A 16,954-nucleotide genomic window follows, 5' to 3' on the forward strand; every position below is an offset into this window, starting at 1 on the left:
ATTCAACATTCCCTAAAGACAATGTCTGGACACAAGCAGTAAAAAGGGTTCTTACAGCCTGATTCAACAGAGAGCAATTCTACAGTCCTCTAGACATCACCCTTTCCGTTTTTGCAACATCGCACATTTATTTTGTACCAATTTAATGCAGTGTTCAGGGTACTCAGCATCTCTCAAGTCGTTATATCCTCCCTCACACACCCCCTACAAAACCATGCTCCAAGTTTTGACTAGAACAGGACAGCAGAACTTAGCCTAAAGCACTTTACACATCATATAGCCAGATGTGTGCTGTACACTTCATCAAGATCACTTCCCCAAGCCCCATGAGCTTCAGCCACAAAGGAACATGTTTCTACAGGAAGCTTAAAATAAAAAGGTTAAGAAGAAACATTGAGTTAAAAGTTTTATTCATTCAACATCTCACATTACAAATATTTAAAAATTATATGCATACTGGTATAAATAGTCATTTGCAAACTATTTAATAACATTAATTTTCACTAGCACTTCAACAAATGAACTCTTTAAAAAAGTAACTTGTGTTATATAACTTAGAGTAGAACATACAAAAATATGAACTTAAACGTGAAAATGACTTTAATAAAAAATGAATTACCCTTATTTAAAATGCTATAATAAATACTACAACCTCCCCATACACAGTAAAAACTATATGGAAATTCAGCCAAGTAGTACAATTAACTGACATACTTAAATAACTTTTCCTTCTGATAATATGAGCAATACATTGGGGGAAAAACATATTAGGGATTAGTAAAAACTAGACACCCACTTGCTAAAAGTTTCACTTCCAAAAAATATAACAAAAAAATCTGATGAAAATTATAAAAACTAATTATACTTTAAAATTTAAAAATATAAAAAATAAAACAGTTGAATACAATATTGTCCCAATTCTTACAATGCTATCACAGTAGCTTTAAAATAAGATAATAAAATAAAGCAAATGACCAAAACCTTTTATTCCATTTTTTTTAAAAATAATCTCAAATTTACATTAGTAGAAAGATTGATTTCTGATTCTTTTCTTTAGAAACACCAGCAAGAAAGAGGATTTACTAGAACAGTAGAAAATGACATTTTTAAATGTCTGCAATTAAAAACAAAGAATTACACTGCAAAGATCTTCCAGAAGTCTGAAATAGGTATTGCACATAACTTGAAGTTAACTTGCCACAATTCATCACATTCAAGTTTTAAATCACCTTTTAACAGAAGGTTTTAACTCTTCAAAAACAAAAGGGGTGAATTATCAAGTCTTTCCAACAGCATCCTTATAAAACGCTAAATTCATTCACTGCAAGTTTTAAATTTGCATTCTGCAGAGGTCTGTGTATGGAGAAGTATATACTATACCAAAAAGCACGGGGCAGTGGGGTTCCTTTACATATAAAATAATCAGAAACACTTTATTTTACATTGCAAAAATAACCATGTAATTACTCTGTAACTACATTGTAAATACATGGCCAGTGCCATGCTAGTGTGATAAAACTACATGCTTATTAACCCCTTTGCAAATTGAAGTGATACCCTAAGACTGGTAACCTAATTACATGTTAATTATGTTTGGAGCTACATGGTAACCCCAACTACAAATCCCATGTAATCAGAAGGACATGTAATCACTATTTAAGTACAGAGTAATGTATATAATTGTTTATGCCCTGTAAATCGAAGTGTAACCAAACAATCTGTAAACACGCTTGTCACACAATCACAAGTGAATATTAGTAGAATAACAATTTCTTACATTAGTCATGCATACTAACATTACATGCCTGCCACTTAGCAGGCTCTCTTTTATTCTTTAAATATAATTTAAAAGAGCAGACACATTTCTGCATCAAACACCTAACATCAATTTTTTATTAATATTAAAAATGGCTAAACATTCACCAAAAACGTCTGCATTTGTGTATAATTTTTAAAAACTTAGTAAGAAGCGGTAGACAATTTTGATGTTTCTTTACTTTTAAATTTCTACACTATATTTATGCATTTAAATTTCATGGGTCTAAAGACAGTGTCATTTGTCACTTTCATGCTTTTCTTCTTTAATTCTCAACTTTACATATACTATTTCTTAAATTATATGTACACCAAATACCTGGTGCTGGGCTAAGATGTTTAAGCAACATGCTTTCTTTTCTCTGCAGATTCTAAAATAGCATTGCCAGTGCACAACATCCATAATTCAAAATGTATGCAGAGCACTGAAATGTATAAAAAGCAGAATATAAGAAAATAAAATTTATTAAAATTATTTATATTAAAAAATGAAGTATATGAAGATCTCTCAGTAATAAAAGTACAAAAAGCTACTCTTTGCAATATGAAAAATTGAGGTATTGCATAAAGAGATATCCCGTCAGTGAAAAGTGTGCCTAAAAATGCTCACTGTTGGAAAAACAAGATATACAAAAGTAGTGCATAACAAATATACATTATGTGCATGACAAAATAAGTTAGCTACAAAAACACTGTACCGAAATTCAGCAGGTCATGTACAAAGGGAAAATTATTATTCAAAGCTAGTTCTCAAACAGTGTTATTTCTTGTAATGGTAACCCATCTCACCTGTTTACTGGGTAGGATCGGCACAATAGCACACCCCAAGCCACCTACAAGCATTAAAAAAATTAAAGGAACATTCCAACTATAATTATGTACTTCAGAGAAAAAAAAGTCCCTGACAATCTACACAAAAGCACTCTGCATTTGCATTACTGTTGTCAATATTTTCAGGGATTTCATTAAAAGCAGCTCCCTTTCTATACTTGACTAGTAGACAGCAAATGTCTCCATTTTGACCTTTGGAACTTGGTAAGGTATAGTTCATTAAAGCCTGTATTGAAAATAAAAACTGCTTCTCATAAAGATAATCTGGGCTGGGGGAACGGGATGAGGGGGGCCGACAAAGGCTTCTAACGGAGCAGATGTTTTCCAAGCAGTGCTGAGGCAAGTCTTTGGTTTGAGAGAATCTAGGATGGTACCGTGCCACTCGGGCAGTTCAGAAGATTGCCACTGAATTTGTTTGTTTGCACACTGCTAAATAATCACTTGAGATGTTGGCCAGGGCATTAGTTCAAAAGTAATAAAAATAATTTTCAGAACTACTCCTTCATTCAACTATTTCAAACTAAACCCCTGCACCCACTCTTTATCATTCAATTAACATGTACTGTGTTAATGCTTCTCAAGGTAGAACTTATTCATAATAAAGCAGGCATTAACTTAGCAATGTTGGCACTTCAAATACCTGTGTTTCTTTATTTCCCCATATTAAGTTCTGAAGAGGTGGAATCTTAGTTGGGATTCTTTCTACAGGAAGAGTAAGAAAGGCATATGCACGCTTGCACCATTTCATGCACAAATTCAGAAAATAGTGCAAAACAAGACTTGGAAACTACTTAGGTTCATGCCTTCTGTTACCACTAAGTTAGAGGGTATTTAAAACTATCTTTACATCCAAGATGGGAAACGAATAAGCAGCCAATTTTAGTTTGTGTGACACAATGGAATATCAAAACTTCAGTAAAAATCAGTGATATCCTTGAGGTATCTTTAGGTTTTCTACTTTTTCACGTCAAAATGGAGAGCAAAAGCTGGCCCCTGATGAATGTTAGTATATTAGGATATAGAGTTATATATAGCCATCAAAAATAAAATCTATATATTTATCCTTCAGGAGAGGAAATGCCAGTTAACTAGTTGTCATTACTCTAGCTTTGGTAGGATTTCTAGGGCTGTAACCAGACAATTGAATTCTCTTAAAGAAAAAAAAAAGTGCACTCCCCCCTCAGTAGTAACTTTACTCAACTTTTACATTCAGGAGTTCTTAAAATGTAATCATTTTGATGAAAATATAGTAAGCTCTGCCTATCTCATTAGTAATTTGGATGTGGGTGGTAGTCAGAGGCACGGTCAGATACATACCGAGCTAAAATTTCAGCCTCAAAACCCTTAACAGATTTTAAAAAAAGATCATTATTATAATGCTGCTTCAACTTTGCTCATGCATTTTTGTTGCTTTAAACATGCTCTTTCCTGTTGGTAGGTAAATGCTAACTTCATCCGTTGCTGGAAAAATCCGAAGTCGAAACAAAAAGAGAGGCAAAAACAGGCTTCCCTGGGGGAAAAGTGTCAGAACAGACTGATAGTGTTATTGTTACACGGTTATTTTAATAAAAGTATTCTTATGTTCTTTATTAACAATAATTTAATTAAAAACCCAAAATACTCTATTGTTTCAATTCTCTTTTCTTAATATTTTTCTCTCCTCTAAGAAAATGTTGCATGAAATTAAGTGTTCTCTCGGTAGTAAAGACAAGAGAATGCAACTCGCAACATGTTATCAATACGAAAAGGAGTTCCCAATACAGTTTTCAATGACAAGATTCTACAAAATACCCATATTATAGGTCATTCTTTCATTATACTATTGTTAAATTACAGACTACTACAAAAGGACATGCTATCTTGAATAAGAGAAAGGGTAGGGTGGGGTAGGGACAATCAGGATAACAGAAGAGTGCACTTAATTTGAGGCCTGCATATGAGCACTGCAGTGATCATTTAGTTCCAGCGGAATGAAATATGTCTTGGGCGATCTCCTCCCTCCTTCACCAGGGGCTTGTGGAATTCCCTGCCAGCGCGTGAATGGATAGCAGCCCAGCAATATTCACAGTAATACTGCAGACAGGTAACATTAGCACAGAAAAACGGAGCAAATTTTCCACCACAACGGGCCCCCTGACATTCATCACAAAGCTGATCATCCAAGACATATGGCTTAACTTCCACCTGTATTCAGAAAATGAGAAGAAAGTTTACAATTCTTAACAACAATGTAGATAATGACAATTCCACACTATTTACTATCTGTGTTCTAGCAGGATTGCGATCACAGTTCTGTAGTAGGGAACATCACACTCAAGAATTTTCCCCCTCATTACACATGATCATCATCATTAAACACCCAAAACTACAGGCACTTAACTGGAGAACAATCCTGTTCCCACTGTCCTCCTTTGATCCTTAAAAAAACCCAGAAGCCAATGTTGACCATCAGTACCACACATGCTGTCACTGATTTACAGAAAGGACCAGTCAATCTGTTGTTATAGAACCGATACACAGACTCACATCAAAACCCTGGAGAATTCTGAGGGTTTATTTTTAAGTACGGTGATGCACAATTAAGCTCCTACCTTTTCAGGTAGGAATGTAAACTGTTTACACAACACTGTAACTGCAGATTAAATATGCATGTGGTCTGCAAATTTCAATGTCTGAATTTCCAAGTTTGAAAAATTTCATTTATTATCTTAATAAACAGCACATTTCTGTTTTCTTCTTCTGTGGCTTAGTCCTCTCAGCAAAAGGAAACCTACCTAATCTTGTTGGGATCAAATGAAAAGCTTAAAATGGGACTGATGGCCACCTACGCTGTTGGCATTAAGGGCCAGATGATGAGCAGTAATTCACAACAGCATACAAGAAAGGAGAAGAAAAATTTCTTCAAGTTCTTAACTGATAATGACTCACAGGAACTTGCCAGCTGGTGCTCCAAGGATACATCTACACTGCAACATCTGCAGGCTACTAGCTTTTAATCTAGGCATTTGCATACCAAAACCAAGCCTGCTGTACTGTGGGCTACAAAACCCTGCTCACAGCACTCCAGAGCACTTTCTCTGTGACAGCAAGGCAAAGCTTGCTGCTCGCAGTATCCAAGCTGGCTAGAGCACAGCTCGTTTAGACATGCCTATGTGTTTAAATCACAAGTGCAGTACTGCCATCCCCTAAAGGCTCAGTTTCACCTCAAAACCAGTAATCACCTCCACTCCCATTCCTTCGCTCTACAGCACTGTGAAAGGTCCATCAGAAGTGCAACACAAAACTTAAAAAAACCCCAAAACGTTAAAAAAGTATAGGTACAAGTTCCTGTTCTAGAAGTGTTTGTTCTCTGAAGCTCATGTAATTAGGCGTTTTCACAAACATTTCCAAATATCCAGACTGTGACTCGTGTCTCTACTGTGACTCTTGTCTCTACTGTTAACCTGATATCTCTACGTTTGGCTCCTTTCTGTATCTCACAAACCTCAGAGGTATGCCAGCTCATTCCAATAAGGACACTCACAAGTCCCTGTGTTTTTAAACTTACCCAATTTTATCACAGTTCAGACAGGGCACTGCAGTAGTTTGATGCCATTTGTGCTTATAGTACATATAAACTACTTGGAGACAGTACAGCAGTCTTTTTTTTTGCCTCAGTTTTTCTCCTCTTCCACTGCTAGAGTTCTGTTTCTCAAACACCGCTCCATGCCAACTCAGAAGAATTAAATTGTAAAAGAGCAGAGGCAGACAAATATTCCTAACACCATATTCTCCCTTCATCACCTAGTTTGCTATGTAGTTTGAGGCTGGGTATTCATTGATGAGTGTTGTCTTCTACAAGTGCTAAGAGGAGAACCTACAAATATGCTATGCATACCTCCTTAACATGGCAATTCTGCTGCTCTATTATGTCTACTCAGCCATATACAAAGGCCGAACTACAGCATAGGTAATTACACCTCTGCTTGCTTTAGCCTGTTACTGCGGCACTGGTTTTTGTGCAAGTTTGCAACCCACAGATAATAGTCAGAGTCCTCAGCCCATTTATTCAGCGTGTGCTGAAGTGCATGTGCCAAATATGGCCTGCAATTATTACTTGTGCTAGGTGTATCGAGGTTGCCGAACTACAGAGAAATAGCTTAAATTACAGCAACTTCATCAGGCATGCTTAGGGTGGCAGCACTCATCAGAAGCTCTGCAGTGGTGGGTGCTGCAGGCCACTGAGCATTTAATTTGCATTGTCTCTTTGAAGGGCACACCCTTTAGCAGCACCTCCTTGCCTAATTTTACAGGAAATCCCTTTTTGTTACTAATTTTATTTTTATTTTTACAGAAAAACTTCATTAGAAAAAATTATTCATAAAAGTAGTATTGCCACTGTTGCTCCTTTGTATCTCTCATGCACCCAAGCCCTCTTACAATGAATCCTCTGAGCACTTATCTTCCCACATTTCTTCTTAACTACACACAAAATGGGGAAATAAGGAGTGGGGGGAGAGAAGGAAGGGGAAATAGATTGCAAAATCTTTGCTAGAGTTCACAAGTACTTACTTAAATTTGTAGTCCCACCAGCTTCAATGGACCTATTCACCCAAGTGTCTGCTTATGCAACCAGAAGTTGCACAAGGGCGGCCCAAATTATTTGTTCAAAGCCGTACAGAATTTATTTCAGAGCCAAGATTAGAACAAAGACATTCCAATTCGCAGGCCCACAGTCAAATTGTTGTTACAATTCTTCTACCCAAGCTTTATAGCCAAAGCAGAAGTGAAATGATAATCAGCTAATAAGCCACATTTGGGGGTTTTCCTCTGTAGTAACTATAAAATTAAGATCAATAATGACAGTCATGTAAGAAAAATCCAGAGACAAAGCATGAATTAGACAGAACAGTAGATGTAAGTCTCTCTTCTTTTGAGAGTTTCTCAAAATTGCAGCCCAAAGATCACTGTAATTGGCAAAGTCATATTGTATACAGGTGAGAGGGCAGAGGCAAGCAAACTGCAGACCCATTTGGCATATTCCTTTAATTTATAATAATAAATTTATAACAACAAAAGAATAAAATAACCGGACACAGCCTTTACGTAAGCTGTGGAGGATGACTGTGAGGCTGTAATGCACAGTAACGAGTTTACAATGCATTACTATGATGCTCTTTAGGAACACCTACCACACCACGTGTAACACTAGGGCCAGATTCTGCCCACTCTCTCAAAAGATGCAGAACAAGAGTAAGAACTGCTCCATCCTTGGCAGATACCTTACTCCCTGACATTATACAAACACTACAAGTGCAAATACTTGCAGTGGGAGTATATGACGAGTGCAATATTCATATAAAGGGCAAGGCAGCTGACATGCTTCCCATTATGCTGAGCAATTTGAGAAAGTCTGCTTCACAGTTGCCTCCCACGTTCCAGAAGCAACAGCTCTGTACCAGTCCTTCATTTTTATTCTGTGTTGTATCTAAGTGGCACAATCTAGCCCTAAATATGCAATTAATCTGATATAACATTTAGAGTCTTCACAATGGCACACATTTACATGGAAAAGCATTTCTAGAGAAAGCACTGAACGAAAATAGAATATGCTTGAAGACCTTACCCGTTTATCTATCTCTCCATGCTGCAGCTGAACAAAGCGAGCACTGATAGCAGCTATGTAACTCTGTTGATTAGAAAATGCAACCCGCCCAGCTCCTTTTGGGTACTTCAGCTCAGGGTCTGTGTCAATTCCAGCATAGCACACCCCTCCATACAGTCGATCCATTATCATTGCAAGTTCCACTAAACCAAAAAGGAAAACAAAACAGTGGAGCAGACTTGGTAATTTTTTCTAAAAGCGTCAAATGAAACAGTCCATTTGTATTCATGTCCCCCACTATAAGTGTCAAGAACACTTAATACTTCCCTTGCTGAAATAACTTGTTTCCCCCGTTGCTCCCCCAATCAGACTGCATATTCAACACGCCCAGCGCTGCGGAACACGCAGTGTACCTGCTCGTAAAGGCCGAGGAACACCACCAACAAAAATGGTTTTTCGTGGGTCAAGAGGCTGTGAACCATCCATAACAAAATCACTATCACTAAGGTTCCAAGGCCGGATCTGAACCTATGGACAAAAAGCCTTTTTTTTTTAACCATTCACAATTCAAAGTATCTCATAATATAAATTACAATAGTGTCCTACAAAGAAGAAAACCTCTTAAACGGCTGTACTTTCTAAATTCATTTTCTACGCGTTCAGCAATCATTTCTCAAAACGAAATGGTAATAAGCTCTGCTAAGACAGACCACTTGATCATACTAAATTTCACCACTTCCTTGTTACCCAAATTTCTGGGAAAAAACTCACCCTCTACTTACACATTTACTTAATCATGACTGAACTGTGCTGTATGAACCACACTGGTGCATACATATCTACGCTATTCGTGTTGTTCTAGCCAAGTGTAAGCACTAGACTAGCGTTATCTCAATGCAACAGGCTCCAGTGCGCAAAGTTGCGTGTTTATTTACTATGCAAAACTAGCTGCTTTATATTTGCCTACAGCTGGCCAAATTTGAAGTACAGGAATATAGCAGAAGTCTCTCCAACTATAAACAGACTCGCAGCAGCCCCAAAAATCTACAGTTCAATGCCACATTACGTTTTTTTGGATTTGTCTCTGTCAAAACATGTGACATGCAACACTCGGACAATATGAATTCTACATTTTATTCAATAAGAAGCATAAAATACCTGTCTGGAAATATATTTATTACATCAGCAATGGTGAAATTTAGCAGACCTTTTTCTAAAAAAAAATATCAATTCTAACTAGACTAAAAACCTTCATAATGTGTAGTTTAAAAATAAGTAAGTTGGTCTTCTCTTTGAGAACTTAATTTGACACCTTAAAGAAATTTAAACATTAGCACTCTGAAGACAGAAAAAAGGAAAAAAGGCATATGAAGAGAACAATTTCTGGTTATCGTACAGGAATTGTGCAGGCTCTGACAATTCTACCTACTGGTTTGTCTTTGATAGTGGGGCTGGAAACACAAAGATAGAGCTTTCCATCTTCTTCAATACATGCATCAATCAGTGCCTGAACAGAGCTTTCATCTTGGAACAGCAAAAATGCATATCCTACAAAAGGGAAAACAAATACATAACTTCTTTTGTCTATTTGCCTATAGGATAATAATTTAACCCAGAATTATGCTTGGCACCATGTCATCATGCTACCATAGAGTAAGGGACAAACTTTAAGATGCTCTCACACATTTCCAACCCAGCCTCCTGCAAGTCCTCCGCAGAGACATGAAGGAAAGCAGAGAGCTTGCTGATCAGCACACTCTCTCCCCATTTCCTTCGAAAAGGATAAGCCAGTATGAACTGAACAAAAGCCACAGCTGTAGAGGCAAACTTGCCAGGATGGTTGTTAATATAAGGTACAAATCCTTCCCAGCTTCTATGGAGGGCATTTAGTCCCCTTAAAGAGGACTAGTCTTGACTATTATTACAAAAATGAAGAACAACAAGGGGAGAAAAAGGAAAATGGAATAAAGTAAAGACAGGAAGTTAAGGAAGAATTCTTTTAGGGCAGAGTAATTGCAAAGCCACATTCAGAATTCCACCAGTTTATAACAATCCCAAGGATTCAACCTTTTTTCCCCTAAACATTGGGTCAATGTCACAAAAATCTTGTCTAAAATGGAGTCTTATCAAGACAAATGATTCTAAAATGCTCATATGTTATTGGTTATCAGCTATTTACCTTTAGGAGGAAAATAAGATTTGCTCTCTGCCTTGTGTGGCCAGTCTACAATCAAAGGTCCAAAGCGACGAAAACTAGCAGTGATCTCATCTGTAAAAAGAGAAGGAAAAAGACACAAATTGCAATTAAAATAAATTGACTGGAAGACATTTGAAGAACACTGATTTCAGGTAGCTTCATCCTATAAATAAACATTCTGTGACCCTAAAGGTTCAGCAGCTCATAGCAATGCTTACTAGCTGATGGGGAAGCTTTATGACGAGTCAGAACACACATTAGAAAACAAGACAGGTCAAAGATCAAGCTTTTCTTTCTACTGATGATTAAAAATAAAAGCTCATAACCCACTAATTCGCAGAAATGGAGTCAGTGCATCTACACAGCTTCAACTATTCTCCCACAAAGAGTTTAGAGACAATTTCCTGACTTGGTAGTAAGCAATCAGCTCTGCCAATATACCTTATAATTGCAGAAAGATGGGAAAAAAATGAAGGGACTATCACAAGACCCAGCCATGCCTGTTCGTATCACATGCCAGTGCCACATGTGCAAACACTATCTGAGCTTGACCTCAAACTATCAGAGTAAACTTGCAGGACATAGTTATGTAATTTTGTAGGAGAGATGGCAAGAACATATTACTATATCAAGGAGCAATTTTTGCATCCATTTGAATACTGCCTTTGACCTCAAATTACTGGTATAAATTTGCATATGTTAGTCCCATAGAAGTCTTTTAGTTGCAATTCTGTTGTTCTTGAAATTGAGTGATTATTCCCTTTTCCTCCTCCACAAACACTTGAACCATCGCTAGTTAAAGTTCCCGGACAAGAATTTTTCATTAAAAAATTGAAACAAAAAGAACAAACTTCACATTGCTGAAGCATCATCTAAATTGGCACGCTGCTCAGCTGTATTCTGTTTATGGTATTACAGGGCTTTCTATACTAGCACACTTTTGGGGGTTCCTAATACACAATTTTGAGGATTTTCACCATCCTCAGGTTCAGTTAGAAATCTGAAAAGGTGTTACTAATTGTGTCTTTTTCAGTTTGTTTACACTCTTTGATGACATTACTAATGAAATAGCAACTGACAATCCACTGTACGGACAGCTTCTCTGTGCACTACAGATCATCAGGAACGTATACAGCAATCGTGATGTGTCAAGGTTACATGCTGATGAAGATATAAACCAAGGAGAACAATACCTACTACATGTCTATTCTTAAAATAGATCTCCGTTCAGAACAGCACTTAACACAAATTTAATGTTAAAGCACATACATAAAACGCTTTCTAGAAACAGGATTAAAAAAACCTGAAAAATTCAGCTGTGATGTAGATTTTAAATCGTATACTCTTTATTCGAATACACACTTGTGCATTTAACAGGAAGAGCACTGACAGAAGCAACTCTGAAAAATTCAAGCTACTCTCCTAGCACAAGTTTAGGAAAGGTCCTATTCTTCAATAGCTAGGGTCCACAGAGACCAAACTATTCATGTGGTCATCTGCTTCTAAAACAACAAAGGTGATAAAGTTAAAAAACAAACAAAACCCCAACAACAACAACGAGAGAGACTGTAAGATCATTTTTCCTCTTATAAACACCATGTTATATTTGACCTTTTAATAATAAAGTAGCTCTTATGTTTGACATGAAAGTCAGGTTGTCACGTCACAGTAGTACATACTGCAGTGCATTACAATCACTCTCCCTGACACAAAAAGTAGGTATTAAAACGATTCTGTGATTAAGAAAAAGCAACTTTTCAGATTTACAGTTGCTGTAGTTCTTTAACCACCATCCCAGCACGCTCATACAAACCGACTGCAGAACTCTGGTGAAATGAAGCTTCACAACACTTGTGCATGATATATATATTTTTTTTTAAATAACAACTCCAATATTCTGTCACCTTAGTCTGTATGATGGACCCACCACAAATTCCTGGTTCCTCACTGTATGCAACTGCCTCTGTACAGATTCATTCCTGTCTGAGCCCTCATCATGCACACATTAGAAGCTACCACAGGACATAATCATTGCTGAAAACAACTTCTGAGAACTACACATAAGCATCCAAATAAAGAGCTATGACTTACTATGCCATACAAACTTTATAAAACTACTAGCAGTACTTTTTCTACTACTGTCTTCTGGTGCCTATAAAATGATTGCAATGTATTTTTGAGTTTCAACAGGTGATATTTACTTGTTTATTTTTGCATCACTATCCCTTTTTTTGTAATTTTTATACTGTAAAAGTCAGTTAAATGTGTGGTAACATGATTTTGTTCTTCAATGACAGAATAACGCTATAGCCTAAACTAGTTTGAATTATCTCACGTTTGCCATGGACTGAAAGTGGTAACATGCAAAGATCCATTTACATATCAAAGCTTTTCTGTAGAGTTCAGAAAACAATCATTCATTAGCTAACAGACAAAAAGTTTCACACCACAGTTTTGTCATTAAGCCAGAAGGAGCTTTTCTGGATAAGATTTTCTGGGCGTACCTTCATCAATATCTGGTGGCAGTCCGCCGACAAAGACTTTACGGGAATATCGTTCCACTCTTTCTCCATTCTGATGGGAGAAGCAGTGAGGTGATCCTAAACCACTGTGAAGAGTCTGATCCCCACGTCCATCATCCAAGAACCCGTCTTCCATTGGAAACAGTGAAGACTGACCTGAAGAGGGGGTTAAAAAAAACAAAGAAGGAAAAAAAACATACTAACAGAACAAAGCACACGCTGTTTAAATAATTTTTAAAAAATGCGCTAGTTGCTGCATTAGCCGTAGAACTGTTTGCAATCTTCCCTTTTAATGAGCAGTTATGTTCTCAATTTCATACGACCCTCATAGTTTTCAATATCATTCAATAATTCAAATGCATTATTTCAGAGAAAAGGGTGCTACCTTCTTCATAACCGCATTACAACTAATGAAAATTTGAAACAAAACAGTATTTCTAATGGATGCTCAAGTTGACCATTTTCCATAATATTTCGTGTTTCCAATTAGATTTCTTTTAAAAAGGTGTAAAAACAGAAGAGAATATAAGCCAAATTTTTTTCTGGGACTTTCCCAATAGCAGACATCACTAAAACCTAAGCCATATATATAATTTTCCAGTGAACAGCTTCTTACAATGAGTAGACACAATTTCACAGTGCAGATGGGAAAACAAGAATTCTACCAGCTAAATATATTACACATTTAAATTACCTGATATGAAAACATATCATAAACCACCCACTTGTAAATAACAAAAATATCCTGATAAAAACAGGAAGACCCGCTGTAATTTACTGCAAATGAAGTCTGAAAACTAGGCAATACTGTGTCATTCCTAGAAGCAAGTTTACTTAAGATGTTACAACAGAGTTTCGTTAATGGACTCACTCTAAGAGAAAATGTTGAAAGCATGCTTCTCCTCCTCACAGCCCAATATTCTTCTATGATAATCCTTTACCATAGATTTCCTTAATAATATTTATTACTTTTAAATAAGATTCTTTGATTTGTAAATGCAACTGTATAATATCATAAATAGAGCACAAAAGCTGATCTCTTCCATGAATTTATCCTTTAGTTACAGTATTCAATATCTAGACAACAAACTGAATAGACTTCTACTCATTTAAGGAGCATTTTAGGAATAAGTCAATATATATAGGGAAAGTAAGCAAATAAATGAGGTGTGCTACAAGTTTTAGGATACATTTCCTTTTGCCTATGATGCAATATACTATGTCTGCTTTATCAGAATTCATTACAATCTACCACAGTAATGTATTGGTAAGGTTAATTTATCCTGCTCTTGCTTCCTTCCTTTGAAATAAATTTATTTTAAAAAAGAAAACATCTTAAAACCAGAAAATTTGACCAGTTCCAATATCCAGACATTTTCCATGCAAAAATCAAACAGCTAGCAAGTTGGAAGAAAAAAATACAATAAAATCCACAGTCCATAGAATTTACACGAATAAAAAAATGGAAGGTTGCTTTATTTGAAATTTCAAGAATCTTTGTACACCTTTAATTAAAATAAAAATCAACTATAATCAGGCCTATTTCTGTAGCTAGGCAAACCTGGTTCCTACTATGATAAAAATATTGTAATATAGACTTAAACATTATCTGTTTTCCCTAATGAACTGATGCACACGTCTTTTGTTTCATCTCTTAAGACCCCAATCCTGCAGGTATTGTTGGAAGGGAGTAATTCTCCATCGCTAAACAACCTTTTCAGGTTCATCAGCATTACCACTGCTGTTAGATAATTCAACATGCAAGCTTGCAGGATCTGGTTCTTTAACCTAGCAGGCCAGGACATACATTCACTATAGTCTGTGCTGCATCAAGAAAACCATCAGCCCCCAGCAGAACCAAAATAAACTTCTCCAGCATTGGCATTCATAACATACACACAAACACAGCAACATACCCCTCCAGTGTAACAAATCATATAGATGATGTCCACTGTAAGGATTGTGATAATTTCAGCCTCAATAGTACTACTGTGGAGTACTACCTAATTCAGTTAAAATGTTTACTTATGGCATGCAGACTATGTAAACTTATGTGGAACTGATGCTTTATAATCTTAAATTTTGGAGTTTGCCCTCTAGTAACAACTTAATGTTATTTCTCCCATGAGACATTGTCAACATTAGAAAATTAAATAGGAATATTGTTACCTCGCCTTCTCCCATATGTCCTTGCTGCATGTTAAATGAGAAAGAAAACAGCCTTTCAAACATTGTTATAAGGACCAAAAGACCTTGTTTTATCGCCTTTATACTAACTCAGTGATTCTCAAGCCTTTTCAGACTCCAAGTCATTTAAAATGGTGTTCACAAGCTGACCTCCCCCACCGCCCACAATACCATGCCTTCCTTGCACCATCTCTGTAACTTATCGATAAAACATGTTGACACGAGGCTGACAAAGAATGTATGTATACTCAAAGAGACTTTTTGAAAACAATTTTAGTTCTTAATTTGCACATTTATTTTTGAATCTATTCCTTAATCCTCTGCTGCGTGTATGCCTATAAGTAAATGGATCTTTTCTCACGCACCGGGTCTCCTGACACATACTGCAGCACACCATGTGCTCTACCTTGCCAAGTTCAAGCATACTCTAATACTGATCTTCATCTGAACTGTAGGAAAAGCCCTAATACAAGGAAAGTGGAGGACTATTGTGTTAATTTCTGTTTTCAAATTAGGTTGCTATAAAAGCTTTGCACAACCCACAAAATCCTTCGTTAAATTATTACTGGCAAATAACCAGCTGAAAAACTTAAAGAGAAAACGTCTGGGTCACTAAAACTGCCTTCAGACCTCCTGCAGTCCGTGTACAACAGTATAGATTCTCTCATACTAACGTAGTACACTTTGCTGTAATTATTCGACAGCTACCCGCTGCTTCCTACTTTTCATTTTCCAAAACAAATCAATTCTACCACTAAAAAATACAACATTTTTCTGTCCTGGCTTCCAGGACTCATTGTCAGAGTATGGCCAAACTTTCTAATCAAACTTGCGCATTCTTTCTCTTTTAATCTCATTAAAATCTGTGTCTGAAAGCAGGCCAACTGTTTTCAAAACTTGGTTTCTCCTGGCAAGTACTATGAGAAACTCTGAGCGCATCATGCATTTTATTTTGCTTCCTCATTCAAAATTGAGGCTGACAATTAGTTTAAGCATTTAAATATTTGTAAACCACAACAGAACATGAGTCGTTTCCTTTCAAAAGAAAATTATATCAATCCAATTTACTTCATGATTATTTAACATCTGTAAGATCATTTTACTTCTCTGATCTTTTGCTGATAGAGATACTCACAATGAACACCAAGAATACAAAATAATGAAGCCCTAGTCTTCAGACTGGAGCATACTCTCGAGCGTTCACACAGGTACTGGCTTTATGGGAGAATCTTAATGGCTGAGTGCCTTTACAAGTATAATTTTTCCATGGTAATTTTGAATTTAGAAATCCAAGATGCTCATATAGTCCTCAAAGTAGAAAGTTTTAAGGAACTTGTCTTTCATGGAAAGCAATCAGCAATCTTACTGCATTTCTGACAAAGTTCAGAGGCCTTTGCACGTTTTAGAAAACATCAAGTACTTCAAAACCAGCTCTGCCTATAAAGCCATAAAAATCTTGCTTGTGGTTTCTAAATTACTAACAAACCCACACAAACTCCTTCACTCGGTACACCCATTCTGGGCAACAAAGCATGCAGCAGAGATACGATTCCCACTGCGGATGTGTGACCACAATTTAGGTCAGCAGACTCCTCACTGCTTTGCCACCTGTGTCACTCAAGGCAATAGGATTTTTCTCCTTTACCAGTGCGGAAAACAACAAATAAAGCTCAGCAAACAGCTAGGAAGTATTTCCAGTGCCAAATACTACTGAAGAGGTTTTGAGAACCAAATACTAAGATTTTTTTTTTCTTCTTAATTTGCTTCTTATTTTCTGCATTTGCTTCATCTAACCCACAAAATACCAACATTTGACAT

The 16,954-nt window shown here is 36.6% G+C and overlaps 1 protein-coding gene across 1 annotated transcript in view; it reads right to left on the minus strand.

Moving 5' to 3' along the window:
• Positions 1-393: 393 nt before the first annotated feature.
• Positions 394-16,954, minus strand: part of CPEB4 (cytoplasmic polyadenylation element binding protein 4) — a 45,351-nt gene continuing 28,790 nt past the window's right edge. The window contains exons 3-8 of the mRNA XM_075164382.1: positions 12,932-13,105; positions 10,410-10,499; positions 9,660-9,778; positions 8,644-8,758; positions 8,252-8,433; positions 394-4,830 (exon numbers count right to left, since the gene is read on the minus strand). Of these exons, the coding sequence (XP_075020483.1) occupies positions 4,603-4,830; positions 8,252-8,433; positions 8,644-8,758; positions 9,660-9,778; positions 10,410-10,499; positions 12,932-13,105 (908 nt within the window). The 3' untranslated portion in view covers positions 394-4,602. The remainder of the gene's footprint in view (positions 4,831-8,251; positions 8,434-8,643; positions 8,759-9,659; positions 9,779-10,409; positions 10,500-12,931; positions 13,106-16,954) is intronic.

This window comes from Calonectris borealis, chromosome 15 (assembly GCF_964195595.1).
Source record: "Calonectris borealis chromosome 15, bCalBor7.hap1.2, whole genome shotgun sequence".
In the NCBI taxonomy this organism is placed as follows: domain Eukaryota; kingdom Metazoa; phylum Chordata; class Aves; order Procellariiformes; family Procellariidae; genus Calonectris; species Calonectris borealis.